The sequence below is a fragment of the Scyliorhinus canicula genome, chromosome 2 (assembly GCF_902713615.1).
Source record: "Scyliorhinus canicula chromosome 2, sScyCan1.1, whole genome shotgun sequence".
NCBI classification, from domain to species: Eukaryota; Metazoa; Chordata; class Chondrichthyes; order Carcharhiniformes; family Scyliorhinidae; genus Scyliorhinus; species Scyliorhinus canicula.
In genome coordinates, this window is record NC_052147.1 from 258,563,818 (window position 1) to 258,587,771 (window position 23,954).

Below are 23,954 nucleotides of genomic sequence, written 5' to 3' on the forward strand. Positions count from 1 at the left end.
AAATCCCCTGCTCTCTTAGAAACTGTGAAGTGGGATTTTTTTATGTTGGTCTGAGAGGGTTTAACATCTTTTCCAAAAGGTAACACTTTCTTAGTAACTACTTTGAAGCGTCAGCCTTGATTACTGTGCTCAAGTCCTGGAGTGGGCCTTGAAGCCCAATCTTGTGACTCGGGCAAGAGTGCTAAGGCTTGCAAAATTGCCTTTAACCTGTGTCCTCTGGTTACTGACCATTCTGTCACTAGATAGTTCCTTCTTATTTATCCAATTATACCGCAATCCTGGTCATTGATATGTATCAAAAATACCAGTGGTATGCTACGGACCCCTTGGAGAAGCCACCATTGACTTGTGAATCCTTATCCTTCTGATTGAAAGGCACAAATTCTGCCAAATGCTGTAGCATGCAATGAATTAAGTTGACAGTTTGTATTTTCCCCGCCAGGCTATTTTCACTTTTGCTAATTAGCAAGTATAATTAGTCTTTTTGATATTTTAATCCAATTCCAATTTTATAAATATTTTGAAGAGATATTTTGTTGTGCTGAAAAACTCCTGCTTCTCTGCTCTTTTCTACCAGCCACTATAATTTTTAATGGATCGTGATCATTTGAAAGGGTCTGGCCCTATAATAATGCTTTAAAACTGTCAAGCGGTGAAATGAACACCACTCTAGATTTCTCTAATATATTTAGCCAATATAGTGAATGATCTTCCTTTATATTCAAATTTTTGAAAAATGAATTTTAAGACGATTACGGTTCACCTTTGTCCTCCCCAGGACCTGTAGTCCAGAAATTATTGTTTAATGTCTTATTGAGGATACCTCCAGTGGCGCAAAATCAGTACAGTAGTACCCATTATTGAGTTGCCTGTTTTTTAAGTCCAGAAACGAGATAACCAACTGAGCCAATGACGTAATATGAAACTGGAAGTATTTGTTGAATCATTTCAATTAACTTACTGGTGTCGATACCAGCAAATCTGACACCAAAAGAATATTACTTAAATATAGCACATTGACTGTCAAATAATACAATTTTTGGTGATTACCTTCAGTACATGGAGATTATAGTGTTAGAGTCTTGCCGCACAAAAGAGGCCCATCGTATCTGCGCTGGCCATCAAGCACCTATTCTAATCCCATTTTCCAGCACTTTGGTCCATAGCTTTTTATGTAATAGAAACATAGAAAATAGGTGCAGGAGGTAGGCCATTTGCCCCTTCGTGCCTGCACCATCATTCAATATGAGCACGGCTGATCATTCAAATTCAGTCTCCCACACCCGCTTTCTCTCCATACTCCTTGATCCAGCAAGGACCACGTCTCCAGCTCCCTCTTGAATATGTCCAACGAACTGGCCCCAAAAGCATTTTGTGGTGGAGAATTCCACAAGTTTGCAACTCTCTGAGAGAACACGTTCTTCCTCATCTCAGTCCTGAATGCCTTGACCCTTATTCTTAGGCTGTGACCCCCAGTTCTGGACGTCCTTAACATCCGGAACATTCTAACCGCATCTAGCCTGTCCATCAGGATTTTCCATGTTTCTATGAGATCCCCTCCCATTCTTCTAAACTCCAATGAATACAAGCCCAGTTGATCCAGTCTTCATATGTCAGTCCTGCCATCCCAATGGTGTTTCAAGTGGTAATTTAAATGCTTCTTAAATGTTGTGAGATTTGCCACTCTACCACCCTTTCAAGCAGCGAGTTCCAGATTTCCACCACCTTCTGGGTGAAAAATCTTCCTCAAATCTTCTCTCGATCTCCTGCCCCTTAGGTTAAATTTATGCCCCTTTTATTGAACTCTCTACTAAGAGGAAAAGATTTTTTCAATCTACCCTAACTATGCTCCTCATAATTTTGTAAACCTCAATGAGGTCCCCCTTCAGCCTTCTCTGCTCTAAGGAAAACAACCCCAGACTAGCCAGCCTTTCTTCATAACTGAAACACACCAGCCCAGGCAACATTCTGGTGAATCTCCTCTGCACCCTCTCTAAAGCAGTTTATCCTTCCTATTGTGTGGCAACCAGAACTAGTTTGGTTTCTTTGTGTTCCCAACAAGATCTGACCAGACTGTATTGCTCCCCAGTCAATGTAAGGTGAAAAAGATCACTTTTAATTGGTCTCTCGTGATTTCTAACCATGCTAACTATCTTCTGTGGCTGCTGAATGTTGTTCAGGGCCAGTGATTTTAATATATAAATTTATTGTTCGTAATTATTTTTTTAACCTGTCACTGGAAGTGCTTCAACAGAAATGTGCAACAGATAAGATACACAGTGGGCATGCAGATCCCAGCATTGATGTACTTTTTTTGTGTGTTTTGTTGTTGTGTACAGGTGATGTACCTTCATTCAACAACAGTTTGAACAATCCACAATTAAGTCGCCTCCAGACTTTGATCAACAGCAATCAGATGTTTCCTCAGAATCATCAACTTTTACAAGGTTTGCAAGGGACTCGGGGCCTACAGGGCTTTCAAGGTCACCCTTCATTTTCTGTCCCTGGTAACCCACCAAACCCCATGGCATGCGTTTTTCAAAACTTTCAGGTAAGCATTTACACGTCTTATTTTAATTTTGCATCTGCCAATGACTGAATTGTTCAACTATCAACTGAGGTAAAGTCTTCAGTAGCAATTAACAGGAAGTGTTTTGTAATTCCTTCACCGTTGCTGGTTCAAATTCCTGAAACTCCCTCCCGCACAGCACTGTGGATGTACCTACACCACATGGACTGCAGTGGTTCAAGAAGTCAGCTCATCATCACCTTCTCCATAGCATTTAGGGATGGGCGATAAATGCTGGCCTAGCCAGCGACGCTTACATGCGATAATTTTAAAAAATTATATAACATCACACATTCTATAATTAATAGTGGGACATCTGACAGACACACAAATAATTTGTTCCTCCTTAATCATGCATGATTTTATCGTATTTGTACCTTTATCGCTGTTCTGAATACTGTAAAGGCAACTAACCACATCAGAAGCAGGTCTCTGCCTAGTGAAATAAAATCCAAATTGAGCCAAAAAAAATGACGACGCAAAACTTTTCCCTCCTGTGAATGTCGCTAAAAGAAATTGTTCCAATAAAATCTTAACTGATGATTTTTCCGGAATGTTTATTTCCTTTCCAGTTCTGTTGCAGAGGGCCCTTCAGTTAAAAGCTTCATGCGATTCGAAGACAGTCACAAGCTGCTTGTGGTTGACTACCTATTGAAGTTAATGGTACAATTTATTGTAATGTACCACTATGTGAACGCATCAGTTTGTACTGCTATGTTTTTTTACACATTGTTTTAAGATCCTTACAGTGCCACAATTATGGTGCCTTTCTCTGTAACTAATTCTACAGCCACTGACTCGTTTTGGTGTTGAGGGTATTCTCTTGTTTATCATAAAAGGATGGAAAATGAGCACATACGGAGTTTTATGGATAATGCCTATATCTCCCCATCACCTCAAGAAACTGGTTTCAAAAGTATCTGAAAATTATGGAAATATATTTTTTGTCAGAGGAATTAATATTAACAGTCTAAATGGATCTGCTTTTCAATACCCATGGGTTCATAACACAAAACTTCAAATTTATCTGTTTGAACTTTAAGAGAAAGCATTTTTATTGCAGTTTTCCAGTTTTGGACCGTTTTGATCAAAAATCGGAGCCTCATCTCACTTTTTCTTCATGGCTGTGCTGACTTAATCAACAAGTAATTGAGTTACACCAGCAGGGAATTCCTAGGTGATGTCATGGGCTTCTGCTGGGTTAGCTGATGCCTGTTGGGGCTTCAGGAGGAATGCGGGAACTGGTCTCGTCACCCTTGGTTAGTGAGGCAAAATCAGTCCGGTTTTGAACTGCCAGTGGCTATCCAGAGATGCATGTTATAGAAGTATTCCTGGTTCTCTCCATCGTGACTCACTCTTCCAAGCTGCTTGTTAAGCTGGATCCCACCAAGGAAGGAAATGTTGAAAGAAAACGATCAGGTCTGCAAATTCACCAAAGTTCTGTCGATGCTGTGTTTTGAATCTTCAATGGGATATCAAAGTGAGCAATTGCCTTGGTTCGGACATGGAAGGATAAGGCAGAACACAAGCAAGATAAGCAATACTTGGATTTGCATAAGAAATAGGAACAGGAATAAGCCACTCGATCTCTCCAGCTCAGCCCACCATTCACTATGATCATGGCTGATGCAACAATGCATTCTGTATTTTGACTTTGGGTACTCAGTAGAATGGTTCTTTTATTTTCACAAAATAATTTTGTCTCGCCTGTAATACTAAAGTTTAAGCATCATATTAGCCAAGAAATATAATTGAAGGTTACTTGTGCATTGTACAAATAATATTCTTAAATTATAATACATATGTAGAAATCTCTTGCTTATTGCAAAAGTTGTAAACATCATTATGGTTTGAACATCCAAAGAATCATGGAATGGTTCCAGCACAGAAGGAAGGAATTCAACCTGTTATATCGATGCTGGCCCGCAGCGAGAGAATCTCGGCTAGTCCCACTCCCCAGCCATTTCCCTATAGCCTAGCAATCTTTTCTCACCAGGTGCCTATTCAATTCCCCTTTAAAAGCCGCAATGGAATTTTCTTCCACCATCCTCGCAGTCAGTGTATTAATGTACTAATGCAGATATGTTCTAATTCTACAATGAGGTAGTAGGTTGAATTGCATCTCCTGGTGAAAAACAGGGCGAAGTGAACCTGCAGACTTTATTAATCTCCTGGGCCAGTAGGATAAATTATTGAAGAAAAACTGCAATGTTTATGAAGAAGTTAGTCCAAGTATATCTTCAGTTGTCTAAACCATTTTGCAAGAATGACTGTTCAGAAATATTTTTTATGCTTTCTTCCTCTTGAAATACTTTATTCTGTTTGATGTGTAACTTTAATTAGCTTAATACAATTTAAAAATAGTTTTACACAATGCCTGATAAATTACAGAAAAGAAAAATAATGCTGCGATTTTCAAATTTCTTCCTGCAGGTGAGTCCAGCGCAAAATGTCTCACTTTCAAATGCCCCAGGAACCCACCCAGGAACGATATTGCTATCCGAGGGATCCCAAACTGCTCTTCCCCCCTTCCATGATCTGTCTGGTAGCCAACATCGAATAGTACCGACTCAAGGTCAGCAAGGCAGAGAAGAGGTCCCGACTGTGGGTCCCCATGACCATTCTGTTGATGCTATATATAAAGCCGTGGTGGATGCTGCAAGCAAAGGAATGCAGGTAGTGATCACTACAGCGATGAGTAGTACTTCACAAATGAGCCCAATCCCAGCCCTGAGTGCCATGAGTGCCTTTACTGCTTCCATTGCAAACCCTGTGAATCTTTCAAATGCTGTCAATGCAGTGATTCATGGGAAAAGACTTTCCAGCATGGAGATTGACAGCCGGATCAACAGTCAAAACATCCTCTCAAATAGGCATGCCAGAGGAGTGAAGTTGAGGAGAAATTCTGAACAAGCAAAAATTGCTCCAGATGGGGAAGGATTCGAGTACTTCAAATCACCAGGTCGCATCACTCCTAAAAAACAGTGGGAAACTGAGCAACTTGCAGTTGGTGATGCAACAGTGTGGAAATGTGAGAAATTTCTAGAACACTCTGGGCAGATAAATCATAGTCCTTCAGCGGAAAGGATACCTTCTTTCCACGGGGAACAGACTGATGCAGTATTACAGCAGAAAAACTGCCACTTGGATAAACGATTTCTTGAGGACAGCTTTAGGTTTAATAGTCAAAAAAGACACATTGTTAAAATTAAAGAAAGACTAGAGAACACTTTGGAAAGATGCACACACCTCAATGGAAATCGGTCTCAACAGAACAGGAACTTTGGTGAGTTGCTAACAGCCCCCAAACAGGAACTAGCCATAGAGGAGCAATCTCCAAGTTCCTCGGCCAGTTTGGAGGGGATGCCAGGTTCCTTGGCACATGACTATATTCAGTACAATGGAGATTATAATTCAGAAACCATAAATGGATGTGCCCCAAGTCCTTCAGATACTAAAAGCATCAGCAGTGATGATGATTTGAAAATTCCAGATTCTCCATCTAACGATTTAATACACTATAGACCAAGGACGTTTAATGTTGGTGACTTAGTCTGGGGTCAATTAAAAGGATTTCCTTCATGGCCTGGGAAATTGGTGAGGGAAGGCGAAGTACACAATTCCTGTCAGCAAAACTCTGAAGAGGGAAAGGTAAATAATACAGTAAGCATCTGTTTTTGATCTCAGTTTTCATTGTGGTATGTGATGAAAATAAGTTAACCTGTGATATAGCCTATTTATTTTTATGTTTTGTTTTCAATAACAATGCAAACCAATTGCCTTCTGACTTGAAATAATAATACTGACTGGCTGATATAAAACTTTTTATTTTAGAATCAGGCTTATTGATTCTTTTGCTGAATTATTTTACATCGAGGGTAATAAGTAGCTGAAAGGTTTTTAATACCCTAAACTAATCATGTGGTTTACCAATATCAGCAAACACCACCACTCTGCCTGCTTCAGGGGAGGCAGTGGCGTTGTGATATTGTTGCTGGGCAACTAATGCAGAGACCCAGAGTAATGTTCTGGGGACCCATGTTCAAATCCCATCATGGCAGATGGTGAAATTTGAATTCAATTTTTAAAAATCTGGAATTAAAAGTCTAATGATGAATATGAAACCATTGTTGATTGTCGTTAAAAAAACATCTGGTTCACTAATGTCTTTTCGGGAAGGAAAGCTGTCATCCTTACCTGGTCTGACCAATATGTGACTCCAGGTCCACAGCAGTAAGGTTAACTCCTAAATGTCTCCGGGATCGGTAATAAATGATGGCCTGGCCAGCGATGCCAGCTTGAACCAGCTAAATTTAATGTCAGTAATTGTTCTTTAGCATAAAGCAAATAAAAGTTTTAATAATTTCATTTTATATTTTTCTTGCTGTTACATGCCAAACATTAAAGAACAATGAAACTTGCAATTATTTCAAAACTTTAATTTAGTAACTGTCTCCAGCACTTCACAGAAGAGAAACAGAAAGAAAGTCGTAAAAATTTCAAAGAATGATTAAAAGCTAGTTGAAAATAATATGTTGAAAAGGGGAAAAGTATTTTTTTTTGAAGGGAACTCTGACGAACAGGACCAAAACTGCCAAAGGTTCTGCCAGCGGTGATGGAGTGGAGCAGGGAGCAGGAGACAGTGGACTGAAGAGCACAGATTTGAACTTGAGCACAGATGTTGAAGGGATTTGTAAACCAGGATTTTGAATTCATTGCATTGGGAATGGGTAGTTTGGTGAGGACAGCGATGAAAGGGAAACGAGAACAAATGCAGCACAGGGCACAAGCAGTGAAGTTTTGGCAGAGCTACAAAGGAGCCCATTTGGACTGTGGAGGTAACAAAAGCATGAATAGGAGTTGCGGCAGTGATGAAGATGAGAATTGGTTGATACTGTGGAAGTGGAAAGAAGTAATCTTTGTAATATGAGGTTATGCGCCATCAGTTTCAATCTGAGCAAGGAAGGGAATGGAATGATTGTGGATGGAGTCACCGGATGGTGAATTCCAGCTGATTGATGACTTGATGTCAGACGATCTGAAAACCACGGTGACTGACTGATGTTGATCGGCGATAGTTTTTGTTAATACTTCCAACCTGCATATAGAAGCTGACCCATCCAAATGGATAATGCCATTGAGAAGAACATCTAAATGAGAAAAAGGAGAGGATTTGGGATGAAAGCTTACAGTGCGCCCAGGTTACACTGCCGGGCTGGGTGGAGACACCATTGCTTTTCATGTGCGAGCTTCATTAGAGTTTTAAAAAATATATTATTGTTCAACTATTTTCATTTTTTTTTACTGTTTTTATTCTCCATTTTCACATTTTCCTTCAAAATTTACACCCCACCCACAAACTGTAAACGGTAACAAATACAAAGTCAATCCTCTTAACCATAACAACGATCCCATCCTCCCACCACGCCAAACAACGGCCCACCTGTCAATATATGCATCCAATAAAACAAACCCTCCCACGGTGGAAACAAAAAACAAAGGAGAAAAAGAAAAACGAGTGCCCATGGTCACCATAGAGTCCACTCCCCGCCCCCGCCCCACCACACTTAATGCCGTCCAACCTCTGAAAGAATACCGTACATGATACCCAAGAGTTGTAAACATCGCCCCCCCCCCCGCCCCTCTCCAACTCCTCCCGTCCACTGCCTCTTGTAAAACTCCTCCCCCCCCCCCAACCTCGGTTCCTTCCCCCCAACTTTCCACCCCAGCTAGACCACCCCGACCCTGTTCTGCCAGGCTCCGATGGCCGCAGCCCCTCCCCCCACCTCACTCCCATTCACTGGCCGGCTTAAACCGGCCAGTGTGGAGGCCCGCCTGGGTCCCCTTCCACCTTGCCCAGCCCTAGGGAAGCCCAGAAATCCCCTTTTAGCTCACACACCCCGCATATCCACCTACACCCCAAAGAGCCCTCACTTTGAGTGAAAGTCCCATCACTTCCCTTGTCCAAATATATACAACATTGGCTTCTTTAGCCCATACACCCGCACGCAGTGAAACAAAATAGAAGAAAATACAGTCCTGAGGTTACATTGGCACATGGCCATTTCTCAATTTCTCAGTTCTGCCACAGTCCTTCTGCCTTCGCAAACTCCTCCGCTGCCTCCGCCGTTCCAAAATAAAAGTCCTTGAGCTTGTAAGTCACCCTCAGCTTCGCTGGATATACAATGCCGCACTGCACCTTGCTAATGTACAGTGCCCTCTTCACCCGATTGAAAGCAGCCCGCCTCCTCGCCAGCTCCACCGTAAAGTCCTGGTATACACGTATACCAGCTCCAGCCCACTGCACCACCCGCTTCTGCTTGGCCCAGCACAGGACCTTCTCCTTCACACTGTACCTACGGAAGCACAGAGTCACTACCCTTGGCGGCTCACTCGCCTTTGGTACAGGCCTCCACGACCGATGAGCCCGATCCAGTTCATATCGGGAGGGACCCTTCCCCTCCCTCAATAGTTTCGCCAGCATAGCGGCAAAATACTCCGTCGGCCTCGGCCCTTCAACTCCTTCGGGCAACCCCACAATCCTCAAATTCTGTCGCCTGGATCTGTTTTCCAGCACTTCCATTTTTCCTCGCAGATCCTTGTTAATCTCCATCACCTTCCGCATCGAGGTAAGTTGATCACAATGCTGCAATAATGTCTCCTCCAGTTCCTTCAGCGCCACTGCGCTCGCCACCGCCGTCGTCACCGGGGAAATCGCCTCCTCCCCCAGCACACTCAAAACCTCCCTCATCTCCTTCCTCATCGCCTCCAAGTGTTTTGTAAACTGCCTTTAGAATTCTGCAGCCATCACCTTAGTTATTTCTTCAGCCATAAGCAATGCGGCCTCCCCTGGTGCTCCAGCCTCCTTTTTCCTTGGTGACCCTGCGGTGACCTTTCCACTCCCCGACGGACCTTCAGCTTTTTTTTAACGCCCGTTTTTTTGCTGATCTTCGACATTTTCTTTTACTGTGCCTTCACTGTGCCTTCTCCCTGCTTTTGACGCCTCCGTGGACCCTGGGACCGGGCTTACAGCCCCAAAAATGCCATTCCCGAACGGAGCCCTCCATTGCGCGGCTGCCTCCCGCCCGCCATCACCTGAAGTCCAACTATTTTCATTTTATACATAACACAAAACTGAAAACTAGGGACCGGTTCTGGGGGAGGTGGGACCAGTACAAACCAGATGGTCTGCACCTGGGCAGGACTGGAACCGATGTCCTAGGGGGGTGTTTTCTAGAGCTGTTGGGGAGGGTTTAAACTAATGTGGCAGGGGGATGGGAACCGATGCAGGAAGTAGGAAGGTAGTAAAACAGGGACAGAAGCAAAAGGAAGTAAGGGGAAAAGTGCAAGGCAGAGAAGCCATAGTCAAAAATCAAAAAGGGCGACAGTACAAGGTACAGTGACTGAGGGGAGCTCAGTGAATAGGCCCAGTAATACTAAAAGGAATAAAACTGGAGATGTTAAGATTCAAAACAGAGGTTAAACAAAACAACATAAGTGTACTTTACCTGAATGCTCGTAGTATTCGGAATAAAGTAAATGAGTTGATGGCACAAATCATCGGGAATGACTATGATTTAGTGGCCATTACTGAAACATGGTTAAAGGATGGTCACGACTGGGAGTTAAATATCCGAGGATATCAAACTATTCGGAAGGACAGAGTGGATGGTAAGGGAGGTGGTGTTGCTCTGTTATTTAAGGATGACATCCGGGCAATAGTAAGGGATGACATAGGTGCTATGGAGGATAAGGTTGAATCCATTTGGATGGAAATCAGGAATAGTAAGGCGAAAAAGTCACTGATAGGAGTAGCCTATCGGCCACCAAATAGTAACGTTATGGTGGGGCAGGCAATAAACAAAGAAATAACTGATGCATGTAGAAATGGTACAGTAGTTATCATGGGGGGTTTTAATCTACATGTCGATTGGTTTAACCAGGTCGGTCAAGGCAACCTTGAAGAGGTGTTTATAGAATGTATCCGCAATAGTTTCCTAGAACAGTATGTAATGGAACCTACGAGGGAACAAGCGGTCCTAGATCTTGTCCTGTGTAATGAGACAGGATTGATTCATGATCTCATAGTTAGGGATCCTCTCAGAAGGAGCGATCTCAATATGGTGGAATTTAAAATACAGATGGAGGGTGAGAAAGTAAAATTAAATACTAGTGTTTTGTGTTTAAACAAAAGAGATTACAATGGGATGAGAGAAGAACTAGCTAAGGTAGACTGGGAGCAAAGACTTTATGATGGAACAGTGGAGAACCTTCCAAGCGATTTTTCATCGTGCTCAGCAAAGGTTTATACCAACAAAAAGGAAGGACGGTAGAAAGAGGAAAATAGACCGTGGATATCTAAGGAAATAAGGGAGAGTATCAAATTGAAGGAAAAAGCATATAAAGTGGCAAAGATTGGTGGGAGACTAGAGGACTAGGAAATCTTTAGGGGGCAACAGAAAGCTACTAAAAAAGCTATAAAGAAGAGTAAGATAGAGTATGAGAGTAAACTTGCTCAGAATATAAAACAGACAGTAAAAGTTTTTACAAATATATAAAACAAAAAGAGTGGCTAAGGTAAATATTGGTCCTTTAGAGGATGAGAAGGGAGTTTTAATAATGGGAGATGAGGAAATGGCTGAGGAACTGAACATGTTTTTTGGGTCGGTCTTCACAGTGGAAGACACAAATAAAATGCCAGCGACTGATAGAAATGAGGCTATGGCAGGTGAGGACCTTGAGAGGATTGTTATCACTAAGGAGGTAGTGATGGGCAAGCTCATGGGGCTAAAGATAGACATGTCTCTGGCCCTGATGGAATGCATCCCAGAGTGCTAAAAGAAATGGCTAGGGAAATTGCAGATGCACTAATGATGATTTACCAAAATTCACTAGACTCTGGGGTAGTTCCCGGTGGATTGGAAATTAGCAAACGTGACACCACTGTTTAAAAAAAGGAGGTAGGCAGAGAGCAGGAAATTATAGGCCAGTGAGCTTAACTTCGGTCTTAGGGAAGATGCTGGAATCTATCATCAAGGAAGAAATAGCGAGGCATCGGGATAGAAATTGTCCCATTGGGCTGACGCAGCATGGGTTCATAAAGGGCAGGTCATGCCTAACTAATTTAGTGGAATTTTTTGAGGACATTACCAGTGCAGTAGATAACAGGGAGCCAATGGATGTGGTATATCTGGATTTCCAGAAAGCCTTTGACAAGGTGTCACACAAAAGGTTGCTGCAAAAGATAAAGATGCATGGCATTAAGGGTAAAGTAGTAGCATGGATAGAGGATTGGTTAATTAATAGAAAGCAAAGAGTGGGGATTAATGGGTGTTTCTCTGGTTGGCAATCAGTAGCTAGTGGTGTCCCTCAGGGATCCGTGTTGGGCCCACAATTGTTCACAATTTACATAGATGATTTGGAGTTGGGGACCAAGGGCAAGGTGTCCAAGTTTGCAGATGACACTAAGATGAGTGGTAAAGCGAAAAGTGCAGAGGATACTGGAAGTCTGCAGAGGGATTTGGATAGGTTAAGTGAATGGGCTAGTGTCTGGCAGATGGAATACAATGTTGACACATGTGAGGTTATCCATTTTGGTAGGAATAACAGCAAACGCATTATTATTTAAACGATAAAATATTAAAGCATGCCGCTGTGCAGATAGACCTGGGTGTGCTAGTGCATGAGTCACAGAAAGTTGGTTTACAGGTGCAACAGGTGATTAAGAAGGCAAATGGAATTTTGTCCTTCATTGCTAGAGGGATGGAGTTTAAGACTAGGGAGGTTATGTTGCAATTGTATACGGTGTTAGTGAGGCCACACCTGGAGTATTGTGTTCAGTTTTGGTCTCCTTACTTGAGAAAGGACATACTGGCACTGAAGGGTGTGCAGAGGAGATTCACTAGGTTAATCCCAGAGCTGAAGGGATTGGATTATGAGGAGAGGTTGAGTAGACTGGGACTGTACTCGTTGGAATTTAGAAGGATGAGGGGGGATCTTATAGAAACATATAAAATTATGAAGGGAATAGATAGGATAGATGCGGGCAGGTTGTTTCCACTGGCAGGTGAAAGCAGAACTAGGGGACATAGCCTCAAAATAAGGGGAAGTAGATTTAGGACTGAGTTTAGGAGGAACTTCTTCATCCAAAGGGTTGTGAATCTATGGAATTCCTTGCCCAGTGAAGCAGTTGAGGCTCCTTCATTACATGATTTTAAGGTAAAGATAGATAGTTTTTTGAAGAATAAAGGGATTAAGGGTTATGGTGCTCGGGCCGGAAAGTGGAGCTGAGTCCACAAAAGATCAGCCATGATCTCATTGAATGACGGAGCAAGCTCGAGGGGCCAGATGGCCTACTCCTGCTCCTAGTTCTTACGTTCTTATGTTCTTAAAACACCAATCCAAATGAAAGCTCCCCATTTACACCTACCACTCCCCCAGATCCGAGCCCCACCCCTGCAAAACCACCTCACCCCTTCCCATTCCCCACCCCTTTAGTAACAAACGGTGGTTAGCTCTTTGAAATGCACGATGAATGGCTAACATCTTCGGTAGAACATCAAGTCTGCACCAACCTGCTAAAACAACACCTTACCTATGTTCACTCCCTTGCCCCACCTAATCTTTGGACACTAAGGGACATTAGCACAGCCAATTCACCTAACCTGCACACCATTGGACAGTTAAAGAAAACCCGACCGCCGGAGGAAACCCACCCAGACACGGGGCGAATGTGCAAATTCCACACAGACAATCACCCAAGGTCGGGTTCCTGGTGCTGTGACAGAAGTGCTAGCCACTGTGGTTCACTAATTGTCCTTGAAAGTGGTGATGAGCCACCTTCTTGAACTACTGCAGAACATAGGTTATAGGTACACCCAGAGTGCCCTCAGGGATCCAGAGTGCTGTCAGGGAGGGAGTTCAGGATTTTGTCGCCACGACAATGAGAAACATTCTATCGAGGAGGATCATGAAGTAATGAGCATGAGGAGGATGGGTGGGCAACCATATCAAATGCCCCAGAAAGCACAAGTCAGTAAAAATGCACTACGATCACAGTTAGGGACTGTGACGACTTAACCCAACACAGTCTAATTGCTGTCAGCAGACCTGGGTCGACAGAATTCAAACAGGTAATTGTGTGAGAGGTGAACATGGAGCTGGATTGTATACAGGACTTAGGAAGGGAGAACACATATGGACCTGTAGTTGGAAAGGTCCGAGAGAAACTTTTTGAGAATTGTCAATCTTGGTGTTTTGGTGGAAAAAATAGTGTATGTACAAAGGGAATCATAAACAATTTCTGAAAGGCAAGTGGCAATAGGTGAGTGGATTGGAATTGGATCGGGATTGGAGTCTATCTCTAGCATTTATGAAGTGAAGTTTGATAGATTAATTGAGAATGGGATGTGGTATATATGCATTCTAAAAGGTGTTCAATAATGTACCTTACACAAAGCTTGTCAGAAAAATTCAGTTACATAGTGTAAGAGGAAACGTACCATGGATAGACAATTGGGTGACTGATTAAAACTAAAGATTTGGGCTGAACGACTGCTGTTCATATTAAGAGGGAGTTTGGAATGGTGTATCATTCTGTGTTTCCCCTGTGTGTGTGTATGTACATATAGATATGATTTAGATACCAGTATAGATAGTAGAATGTGCAATTCCAGGTGCCCCGTATGCTCAGGCCTGACGCCTCCACACCTTGGGGTGCAATGGTGGGAATTATACCAGGGAAATGGTTGGGGTGACAAAATGTGAATAGAGTAATGGGGAGGAAAGCAGGAGAGGCAGAGTAAAGAGAGTCATTGCAGATGTTGATAAAATAGTCGGGCCATGACATGTGGCAGGCCAGAGGAGAGAAAATTACAGCTGATAGAGCTGTAGAATTCCTTTCCAGGTGAGATTGTGAATGGAAAATGTGGATGGTGAATTGAGGGCATTGAAATCAGAAGCAACCTTGTTAATTAATTCAAAAGCACAAGACTTTCTGTAGTTATAAACTGCCATCTTTTTTCTCTATTTTCATTCTCATATGTTTCAAATAAATTGAACTGTTTAGTAGAACCTTGTCATAAGGTTATTTATGGCACAGAAGGAAGCCATTTCACCCATCAAATCCATGCTGGCTTCCCACAAAGCAATCCAATCTGTCGCACATCCCTGCTCGATCTCTGTAGCCCTGCAAGTTCATTTCTATCAAGTGCCCATTCAATTTCCTTTTGAAATCATTGATTATTCCACCTTCCACTGCCCTCATGGACAGCAGGTTCCAGGTCATTGCCACTTGCTGTGTAAAAACATTCCTCTTCACATTCTCCCATATCTCCTGCACAAACCCTTAAATCTGTGCCCCCTCGTCTTTGTACCTTCAGCTAATTAAGATTTTTTTCCTTTTCTACCTCATCGAATCCTGTCAGAATATTACACACCTCCATCAAATTTCCTCAATCTCCCTAGATTCCAATATGCTTTGGTAGCTACTCCCTCAATATGACCTACCACCTGTACATTTACCCACCTCTGCATATTCTCCCAAGTTCCCCTGTTGCTGTGCACTTTTAAAAATTGTGCCATTGTCTATATTGCGCCTCAATTAGCTCACCCGGCTAAATCGCTGGCTTTTAAAGCAGACCAAGCAGGCCAGCAGCACAGTTCGATTCCCGTACCAGCCTCCCTGAACAGGCGCCGGAATGTGGCGACTAGGGGCTTTTCACAGTAACTTCATTGAAGCCTACTCGTGACAATAAGCGATTTTCATTTCATTTCATTTCATTTCCATATTCCTTCTCTGTATTAAATCCCATCTTCCACTTTTCTGCCCATTCTGCCTGCCCAAGCCCTATTGCAGACTGGTCAGCTCACCCTCGCTGACACTGCCAAGTTTGATATCATTTGCAAATTTCGAAATTTTACTCCGTATTCCAAGGAAATATATAGTGATTTTTGTGAACTTTAATTGGTGTGATCACATTTGACTTATGTAAATTTTGCATACATTTTGTGTAATATTTTTATTAACTTTTTTAACGTACACTACATTGCAAAAATGTGATGAAATTGTGTATAGAATGTATTACTTTCCAAATACATTTAAACTTAAGCGAAATTTAATTTATTTCAATTTGCACGCAGTTAAAATTATGCATTAGACATGTATGGTAGCCCAGTGGGTAGCACTGTTGTTTCACAGCACAGGGTCCCTGTTTCGATGCAGAGTTGGAATGTGGTGACTAGGGGATTTTCACAGTAACTTTGTTGCAGTGTTAATGTAAGCCTACTTGTGACCATAAAGATTATTATTATATAGCAATAGCGGTAACAGCACAACTGTTAAAAGTAGAGATTTCCAATATTGCTCATTGGTAGTAATTACCGCAGTTGCCTTTTGTTCTTCAAATGGTTAAAAATTGTAACTTCAATTGCTGGTATTTGTTGAACTTAATTGAAGAAAGCAATGACCGGGAATAATGGTCAAAATTCTTCTAGTTTTCAGATTGTTTTTGCATAGGTTCAAGCTGCTTTGCATATTGCTAAATGTAAAATCTCCCATTGGGCAGCATTTTTTCAAAAAACAGATTTTGCATTGGAAAAAAAATCCTTGATGTATTTCAGACTGCCGATTCCACCTCTGTAACAAAACCCAACTCCATCCCTGTCTCAGCTCTTATACTGCTGAAATCATTACTCATGCTTTTGTTATCTCGAGACTTGATTATTCGAACCCACTTCTGGCTGGCACCCCATGATCTACCTAAACTTGAGCTGATCCAGAATTTGTGCTGGTGTCCTAATTCTCACAATTTTAAACACCTCATTATTGTTTTCTAATCCCTCCATTGTCTCTTCCCAATCTCTGTAATCTCCTCCAGCCAAATGCCGTTCCAAGGTTTCTGTGCTACTCTACGTCTAGCCTCTTGACGATCCCTAATTTCAATCACACAACTGTTTATGGCCATGGCTTTAGTTGTCAAGGCTCAAAGTTCTGGAATTCCTTCCTTATGCCTTTCTGCCTCTTTTCCACTCTTTGAGAAGTTCCATCAACCTGCTTATTTGAGCATGTTTCAGGATGTCTGTCCTAATATTTCCTTATGTGACATGGTGTCAAATATTGTCAGGTAATGCTGCTGTGAAGTGCTTTTAGACAATTTACAATGTTAAAGTGCAATTTTCATTAATACAACTGGAAATGTGTTTATCATACAAGATACATGTTTTTAATCTTGTCCACCTGTGAATAACGTGGTTTTAAATAACTAAAATTGCTTGGGGATAGAAACATTTTTAAAATTACATTGCTGTCAGTTTTTTAGTATTTTACTTATACGTTTGAAAGTTTTTAAAATGTGCCCTTTAGTGTCTTTGCGCCTTCTAAAATGTTTAATATTAAGAGCTTCATCAAAGGCTGTGAACAGATGCAATTGGTAGAAGTAGTGGTGATAAATTTGATCTGGGATTGGACCACCTTGGAGCACAATGATTTTTAAACGAGCTAAAATAACATACTATATGTGCACTGAACATATAAAGGGAAAACTGCAAATATTGGAAATGTGAAATGAAATAAAGAAAATGCTGGAAAAAGATGCAGCAGATTGGCAAGCATCTGCAAAGAGAAACAAACGATTCATAATTCCTGTTGACGGGCGACACATCCAATAGGATGATTTCTAAAAGGATGATTCTCCTGGAAGAAGAATCTTTTGCTGTAGTTCTTTTCAAACAGTAATGCATTATGTTTGGATTTAATTTGTTCAAACTTCAATTGTTTTAGTCGAGAACATTCTAAATCTTAAAATTGTGGCCCCATAAGGAAACATAACACATTATTTTGGATTTAGAAGTATTATGAACAATGAAGAACCGTGCAGAAGAATTTTGGTGTATAGATTTAATCATGACTGATTTACTAACAGTGTGCTGACAATTTCTAAGCAAACAAAAAATAATCTCTGGATGACTCATTTCACCTGATCCAACATAGAGTTCCAAAGCTGTGCTTTCAATTTTTGAAAGGACTTGATCCAAGCATAGAACTTCTTGTCAAACTGGTTTATGCATTAATCAGGGTTCAACTGTATTCGTCTTCAAATATTGTTCTACTAAACCTCTGTTACTTCAACTAGTAGTCTGCAATGATTAAATATTGGTTGTTAACATGTGAGATGCAATTCTGCGGGCATTAACCTGTTTTTCCCAGAATGAATATCAACTGTATTGTTGTGTGTCCTTTATTGAGAAAACTCAGATGGTGAGCACACTTCCCTGTTCAAGTCATGGCTGGTCAGCAAACAAATTATTAGGCATATGGTGATTACAGTGAATCTTGATTGTACTGAAAGCATATTGCTGCTCAAGTCCTAACATTCTTCTGACCCACTTCCCAAGAGGAAGTTTAGATGGTTGCGATTGTTTTTATGTTTTTGTACACTTGACTTTGAAGCAAATTGTGTGATGTAGTGAAAGTGTTTGCAGACTGACGAACAGACTGTGATTTGAACATTTTTTTCCATGGCAGTAAACCATCTTTATGCTGGGTTGTTCGCCCTTGGTGACGGAAGTATTCTTTGGGTTTTCACAACCCACATGATGGGGTGTGAGTGGAGGTCTCACACAGCAATTAGATGGCAGTATTCCAATTGAATATCAGTCCACAAATTAGAGCTGGAACTCTGCTTGCTGGGACAGTTTGGTATCGGTTTAAATCCCGAACTTACAGGTGGGAATTATATCTGTAAACCCATCTCCCGTTGTGGTATTAAAGTTAGTTGTATATAAGGGCAACAAGAGGTTATTTATCATGTAATGCATCTGTTTCAGAAGCGGCCAGCACTTACCTGCAGACGTTATTACTTCAGTCTGCACCTTACTTCCAAGACATTATCGATCCTATGGAAGCCAAACATTTCGATTATTATGACAATACATGATGGCATGAAAGGTTTAGCATTATAATATCTAATATCTCCATCATTATAATACTTTCTGTCACAAAGATTTGTTGTATTTTAATTGGTTATCTCCAAACAAGTTCCACACTGCCACAAAATGGATGTGGTCAGTAAAGTAGTAAGCACATTCGAAACCATTCTGGAAATCCACGGGTTTTCTGTTAAAATTCATAAGAAATTAATCTATGCCTAACCCAAGTTTGAATACTCTTTAAATTAGCAGTTCCATTGATATATTATGCAACTGCTGTATTAAATTAGCAGTATTTGTGTAAGGGCTTTTCAATCCTAAAATTGAGCTTCTTTTGAAGCTCCCCTACTATTCATGTCCCCTGATGTAGAAGCATAGAAAAGTAACAAAAAAAACACCATTCAACCCGTCATATCTGCACCGACATAAAAGAGAAAAAATAAACTATCCACTAATTTTAATTCCACTTTACAGCACTTGACCTGTAGCCTGCAGTTCCAAGTACTTTTTTCATGAGTTGAGCGTTTCACCTTCAACCACCAACTTCGGTAGTGAATTACAGATATCCACCACCTGGATGAAAATTATTTTCATGTCTGTTCTAATCATTTTACAAATCAACTTAAATCTATGCCTCCAGATATGGTAATTGGTCTCTCAGCGAGGGAAACAAGTATTTTCTGCCTATTGTAGTTAGGCCACTCATAAGTTTGTACACCTCATTTAAGTCAGCTGTTCTAAGGAAGACAACCCTAGCATATCCAATCTCTCTTCATAGCTGCAATTTTCAAGCCATGTCAACGTTCTTGAAAATCTCCTTTGCAGTGTCTCCAGAGCAATTGTGGTGACCAGAACTGTATCAATTTCCAGCTGTGGACTGAACAGCATTTAATACCTTTCCATCATCACATCTCTGCTTTTGTATTCAATAGCCCAATAAAGGAAAGAATTCCATATGCTTCTTGACCATCTTGTCCACCTGTCCTCCCATCTTCAAGGACCTGTGGATATACACTCCAAGGGGTGTCTCACTTCCTCAATCCCTCTCAATATCTACTGTTACGGATACCTGGTCAGCCCCTCAACAATGGCTAAGATACTGAACCAGACACGTAACATTTTTAAAGTTTTAAGACTGTGCTGGGTGGCGCAGTGGCTGGCACTGCTGCCTCATGGCGCTGAGGACCCGGGTTCGATCCTGGCCTGGGGTCACTGTCCGCGTGGAGTTTGCACATTCTCCCCTTCTGCTGGGCCTCATCCCCAGAACCCAAAGACGTGCAGGATAAGTGGATTGGCCACGCTAAGCTGCCCCTTGGGGAAACAAAATTTGGTACTTAAAATTTTTTTTTAAGTTTAAGGCTATGCAGAAAGATCGATTTGATCCAGGAGTGATAATATAAGAAGTAAGGCTTGGTTATTTTATAAACCAATTTGATTAAAGCAAAAGGAAAGAAAACAATATTTAAACTTTTACTTCAGCTCTAACTAAAGATTATAACCTTAACATACCAGTTCCCATTAAGCAACACTGCATGAACAACACTGGGCATGAACATGCAGCTCTTGTTCCACTATCACAGACAGACAAAAGCAATACTTGAATTCACAAAGCACTTTTTTTCTTCTGGTGGGACAATTGTTTCGAACCTCTTTTCTAAATCTGCCTCGGTGGCAACCTTCATGACTTCTCTGCTTGGTTTCCACAGCCTTCTGCCTCAAAGCAACATTTCCTAACTCTAAACTCCTCAAACAAAGGCTTTCCCCTGAAGTGGCCAGAATTTATAATCTTTTTTGTCACAAGTCTGCTTACATTAACACTGTAATTAAGTTACTGTGAAAAGCCCCTAGTTGCCACATTCCGGCGCCTATTCAGCTACACAGAGAAAGAATTCAGAATATCCAATTCGCCTAACAGCACGCCTTTTGGGACTTGAGAGGAAACCGGAGCGCCCGGAGGAACCCACGCAGACACGGAGAATGTGCAGAGTCCACACGGATAGTGACCCAAGCCAGGAATAGAAACTGAGACCCTGGAGCTGTGAAGCAACTGCGCTACCCACTGTGCTGCCGTGCCGAATCTATTGTCATTATTTTGGTTGATTGCCACCCCTGTTTGTACAAAAGAACAGAGCTATACTATTTATATGCAACAAGCCTTCCATTGATGGATAAATCGGTCATCAGACTCTGTGATGGACTGATGGCTTGGTGAAACAAAATTGTCCCAAATGACAATAGATCTTGAGTGGATCATCCTGGCTGAACCAGGGCATCTTGTTTATTCCCACGAATGAGATTAAGTATGAATAAGACACGGTAACTCAGGCTGTGGGAGTATCCATCTGACTGCTGCTAACAGTATTTTTCTTCAGTCTGCTTAACCCCTAAGTTGCCTGCTACATCCTGGACCCCATTTCTGGACCTAAGTTCTAATATCTCCCCACCACGACACTCCCCATTTATTGGGTATTCCCTTGCTTTGTTTGCCCTCCTCAAATTCATTACCTCAAACTTTTCTGGATTGAATTCCATTTGCTACTACTTTGTCCCTTCAATCAAGCCATTGATATCATCCTGATGTCGACAGCTGTCCTCTTCGCTATCAATTCACTTTCACTTTTTGTGTTAACTGAAGATTTCCCAATCATGTCTCATGCACTTAATTCTGAATCATTAATGTATACAACAAACAAGAAAAGCCCACGACTGAGCCCTGTGGAACACCACTTTCCATTCACAAAAACATTAATCGACCACCCTTTGTTTCCGGTTACTGAGCCAATTCTAGATGTAACCTGCCCCCTTCCCCTGTATCCCTGAAATCTCAATTTGCTGAACAATTTGTCATATGGGTTCTTGTCAAACGCCTGACTGAAATCCAAGTAGACAACATGCACTGCACTGCCTTCATCAATCCTTCTTGTTAACTTCCTCAAAAAAAACCTCCTGACTGTGCTGTGCCTGATCAATCCGTGACTTTTAAAGTGACAGCTTACCCTGTCTCTCACAATTGTTTCCAATAATTTGTCCACCACTGAAGTAAGACCGCCAGCCAAGTGTTCTCTTACCTATCCCTCCCACCCTTTTTTAAAAATGGCACAACATTCGCAGACCTCGGGCTTTAGATTTGGCAGCACTCTTTTTCTTTGTGGGGACATGCCTACACTGTGCCTATAGAATTTCATCTTCTCCCACCGATTTGATACAGTTTTTCCTTCTAATAGCTCTGCCCCGCCCACTTTGCCAGCTCATCTCTCAGCCAAATTTGTCTTCCCCCAATTTTGAACTTTGACTCCTTTTCTTATCTTTAGCCTTTTCCATACCTATGCTAAGTCTAACTATTATAATCACTATCTCCAAAGTGCCCACTCCCCCGACTACTTCATCCACTTGCCTGGCTTTATTTCCTGAGACTAAGTCTAGAAATGCACCCCCCCCTCATTGGGCTTCTAATGTACTGGCTAAAAAGGTCTCTTGAATGCAGTTCAAGAAGTTTGGGCCCTCTGTGCCCTTAACACTATTCACCACTGCATCATTCGCCCTCACTTCAGATATAAAATGTATGAAACTTGTAGGGATTTGGACTCTCTAATAAATCTCTTAATAAGAAAATTCTTGTTGAGGAATATCATTATTTGCAAAAAGGACAATTACTATTTTAGAATGGAGTGGCGCAGTAGATAACACTGGGACTGCGGTGCTGAGGACCTGAGTTTGAATTCCGGCCCTGGGTCACTGTCTGTGTGGAGTTTGCACATTATCCCCATGTCTGCATGGGTTTCACCCCCACAACCCAAAGATGTGCAAGTTAAGTGGATTGGCCATGCTAAATTGTCCCTTAATTGGGGGGGGAAATAAATAATTGGGTACTATAAATTTATATTTTAAAAAATGGAGAATAGCAAGTTTATTGGACAATAAAGATTGATACTTCACTAGTCAACGCACCGCAGAGTACACAAGTTCAACACACTTCAGTCTGTCTTTCCCATGATCCTGGGACTTCTGGGGTCACCTCTTAGTTCCTTGCACCTTCTCTCTTGACTCATGACATCCTTTGAGATTTTAGTTTAGTCAACTTAACTCGAGTGTGCATACAGATTCCTTTGCAGCTTTCAATACTTCAACTCTAGTTAAATTCTTTTTCAACCCACAACTTTCCAGTCTATTTAAACTGCTGAAGGTGCACATTCACAGCTGCCTGCTGAATGATGTCTCTTTGTTCTTCTCTCTCGGAATCCTAATCCAGATCTCTGTACTGGACTCTGCAGAAACCGTCAACCTATTACAATTTAATCAATCACTAAGCTGAATACTGGATTCTTATAGCAACCCTTCAGCCTGTGATGACTACCAACTGTGGTGGTAGGGTGGTACAGTGGTTAGCATTGCTGCCTCACTGTGCCAGGCACCTGGGTTCAATTCCAGCCTTGGATGACTATCTGTGTGGAGATTGCACCTTCTCCCTGTGTCTGCGTGGGTTTCCTCCGGGTGTTCCGGTTTCCTCCCACAGTCCAAAGATGTGCAGGTTAGGTGGATTGGTCATGCTAAATTGCCCCTTAGTGTCCAAAAGGTTCAGTGGGGTTACTGGGTTGCGGGAATGGGTGGGGGCAGGGCCTAGGGTGCTCTTCTGGAGGATCAGTGCAGACCTGATGGACTGAATGGCCTCCTTTTGCACTGTTATGATTCTAACTACCCATCGATTGACATGGTCTTTCGCTAACATCCTAACAAGTGACCACTCCTGATTCCCAACCAATGCCCCTCAGCAAGTGTCCTGTGAGAAATGCACTAATCCTTGGCAATCACACAGTCCTGTGATGTACCACAATTTTTATATCTCTTTTGCAAATAGCATTGCAATATTTAGCCCAACTAGGTGTGCCTGAATCAACTTAACCGATAACGTCTAACCCAATATTTGTAACCCTTGACTAGTGGAAAGAGTTCTCCCAGCTTCCCACAACAATAATCTAACTCTAATTTGTATCCCTTAGCCAGAGAACCAATCATCAAACCATCTTTCTAGCCAATCAACTTGGTAGATTTAACTTCGATTTATTGTTAAACTAGACTTTTGCGAGCACAAATGTGGCCCAGCTATAACTTCAGTTCACTCCTGTTCTTTCTGAAAACTGCATACAATATTTGGCGCTTAAAAGAATACCAACTTTAAGACTTTCTTGTCAACCTCCTTCAAAAGCATTGTGATTTTCTTGTCAAATAAATCCTGTGCCATTCCATTCTTTCTAGCAACCACCTTGTGTCTACCCTTCCTTACTATTCCAAATACTTGAATGCAATCCAACTGTACCGTTAAATCCCATATCGTTACATGCATTAAGAGGTGCAACTTTGATGCCTTTTCTTGATTCGCAAACAGTCTTTCCTCCTCCACCATTCTGAGACTTTATTTTTTACTCTGTGTTCTTTCCATCATAATGTCAGAAGTGGAATT

The 23,954-nt window shown here is 41.7% G+C and overlaps 1 protein-coding gene across 4 annotated transcripts in view; it reads left to right on the forward strand.

Moving 5' to 3' along the window:
• mbd6 (methyl-CpG binding domain protein 6) overlaps window positions 1-23,954 on the forward strand; it is a 371,598-nt gene that overhangs the window by 294,118 nt on the left and 53,526 nt on the right. For 3 of the 4 annotated variants that reach the window (XM_038789976.1, XM_038789979.1, XM_038789977.1), the window contains 2 exons: window positions 2,340-2,551; window positions 5,003-6,232. In XM_038789976.1, the coding sequence (XP_038645904.1) occupies window positions 2,340-2,551; window positions 5,003-6,232 (1,442 nt within the window). The remainder of the gene's footprint in view (window positions 1-2,339; window positions 2,552-5,002; window positions 6,233-23,954) is intronic. The other variant, XM_038789978.1, reaches the window with a different exon arrangement.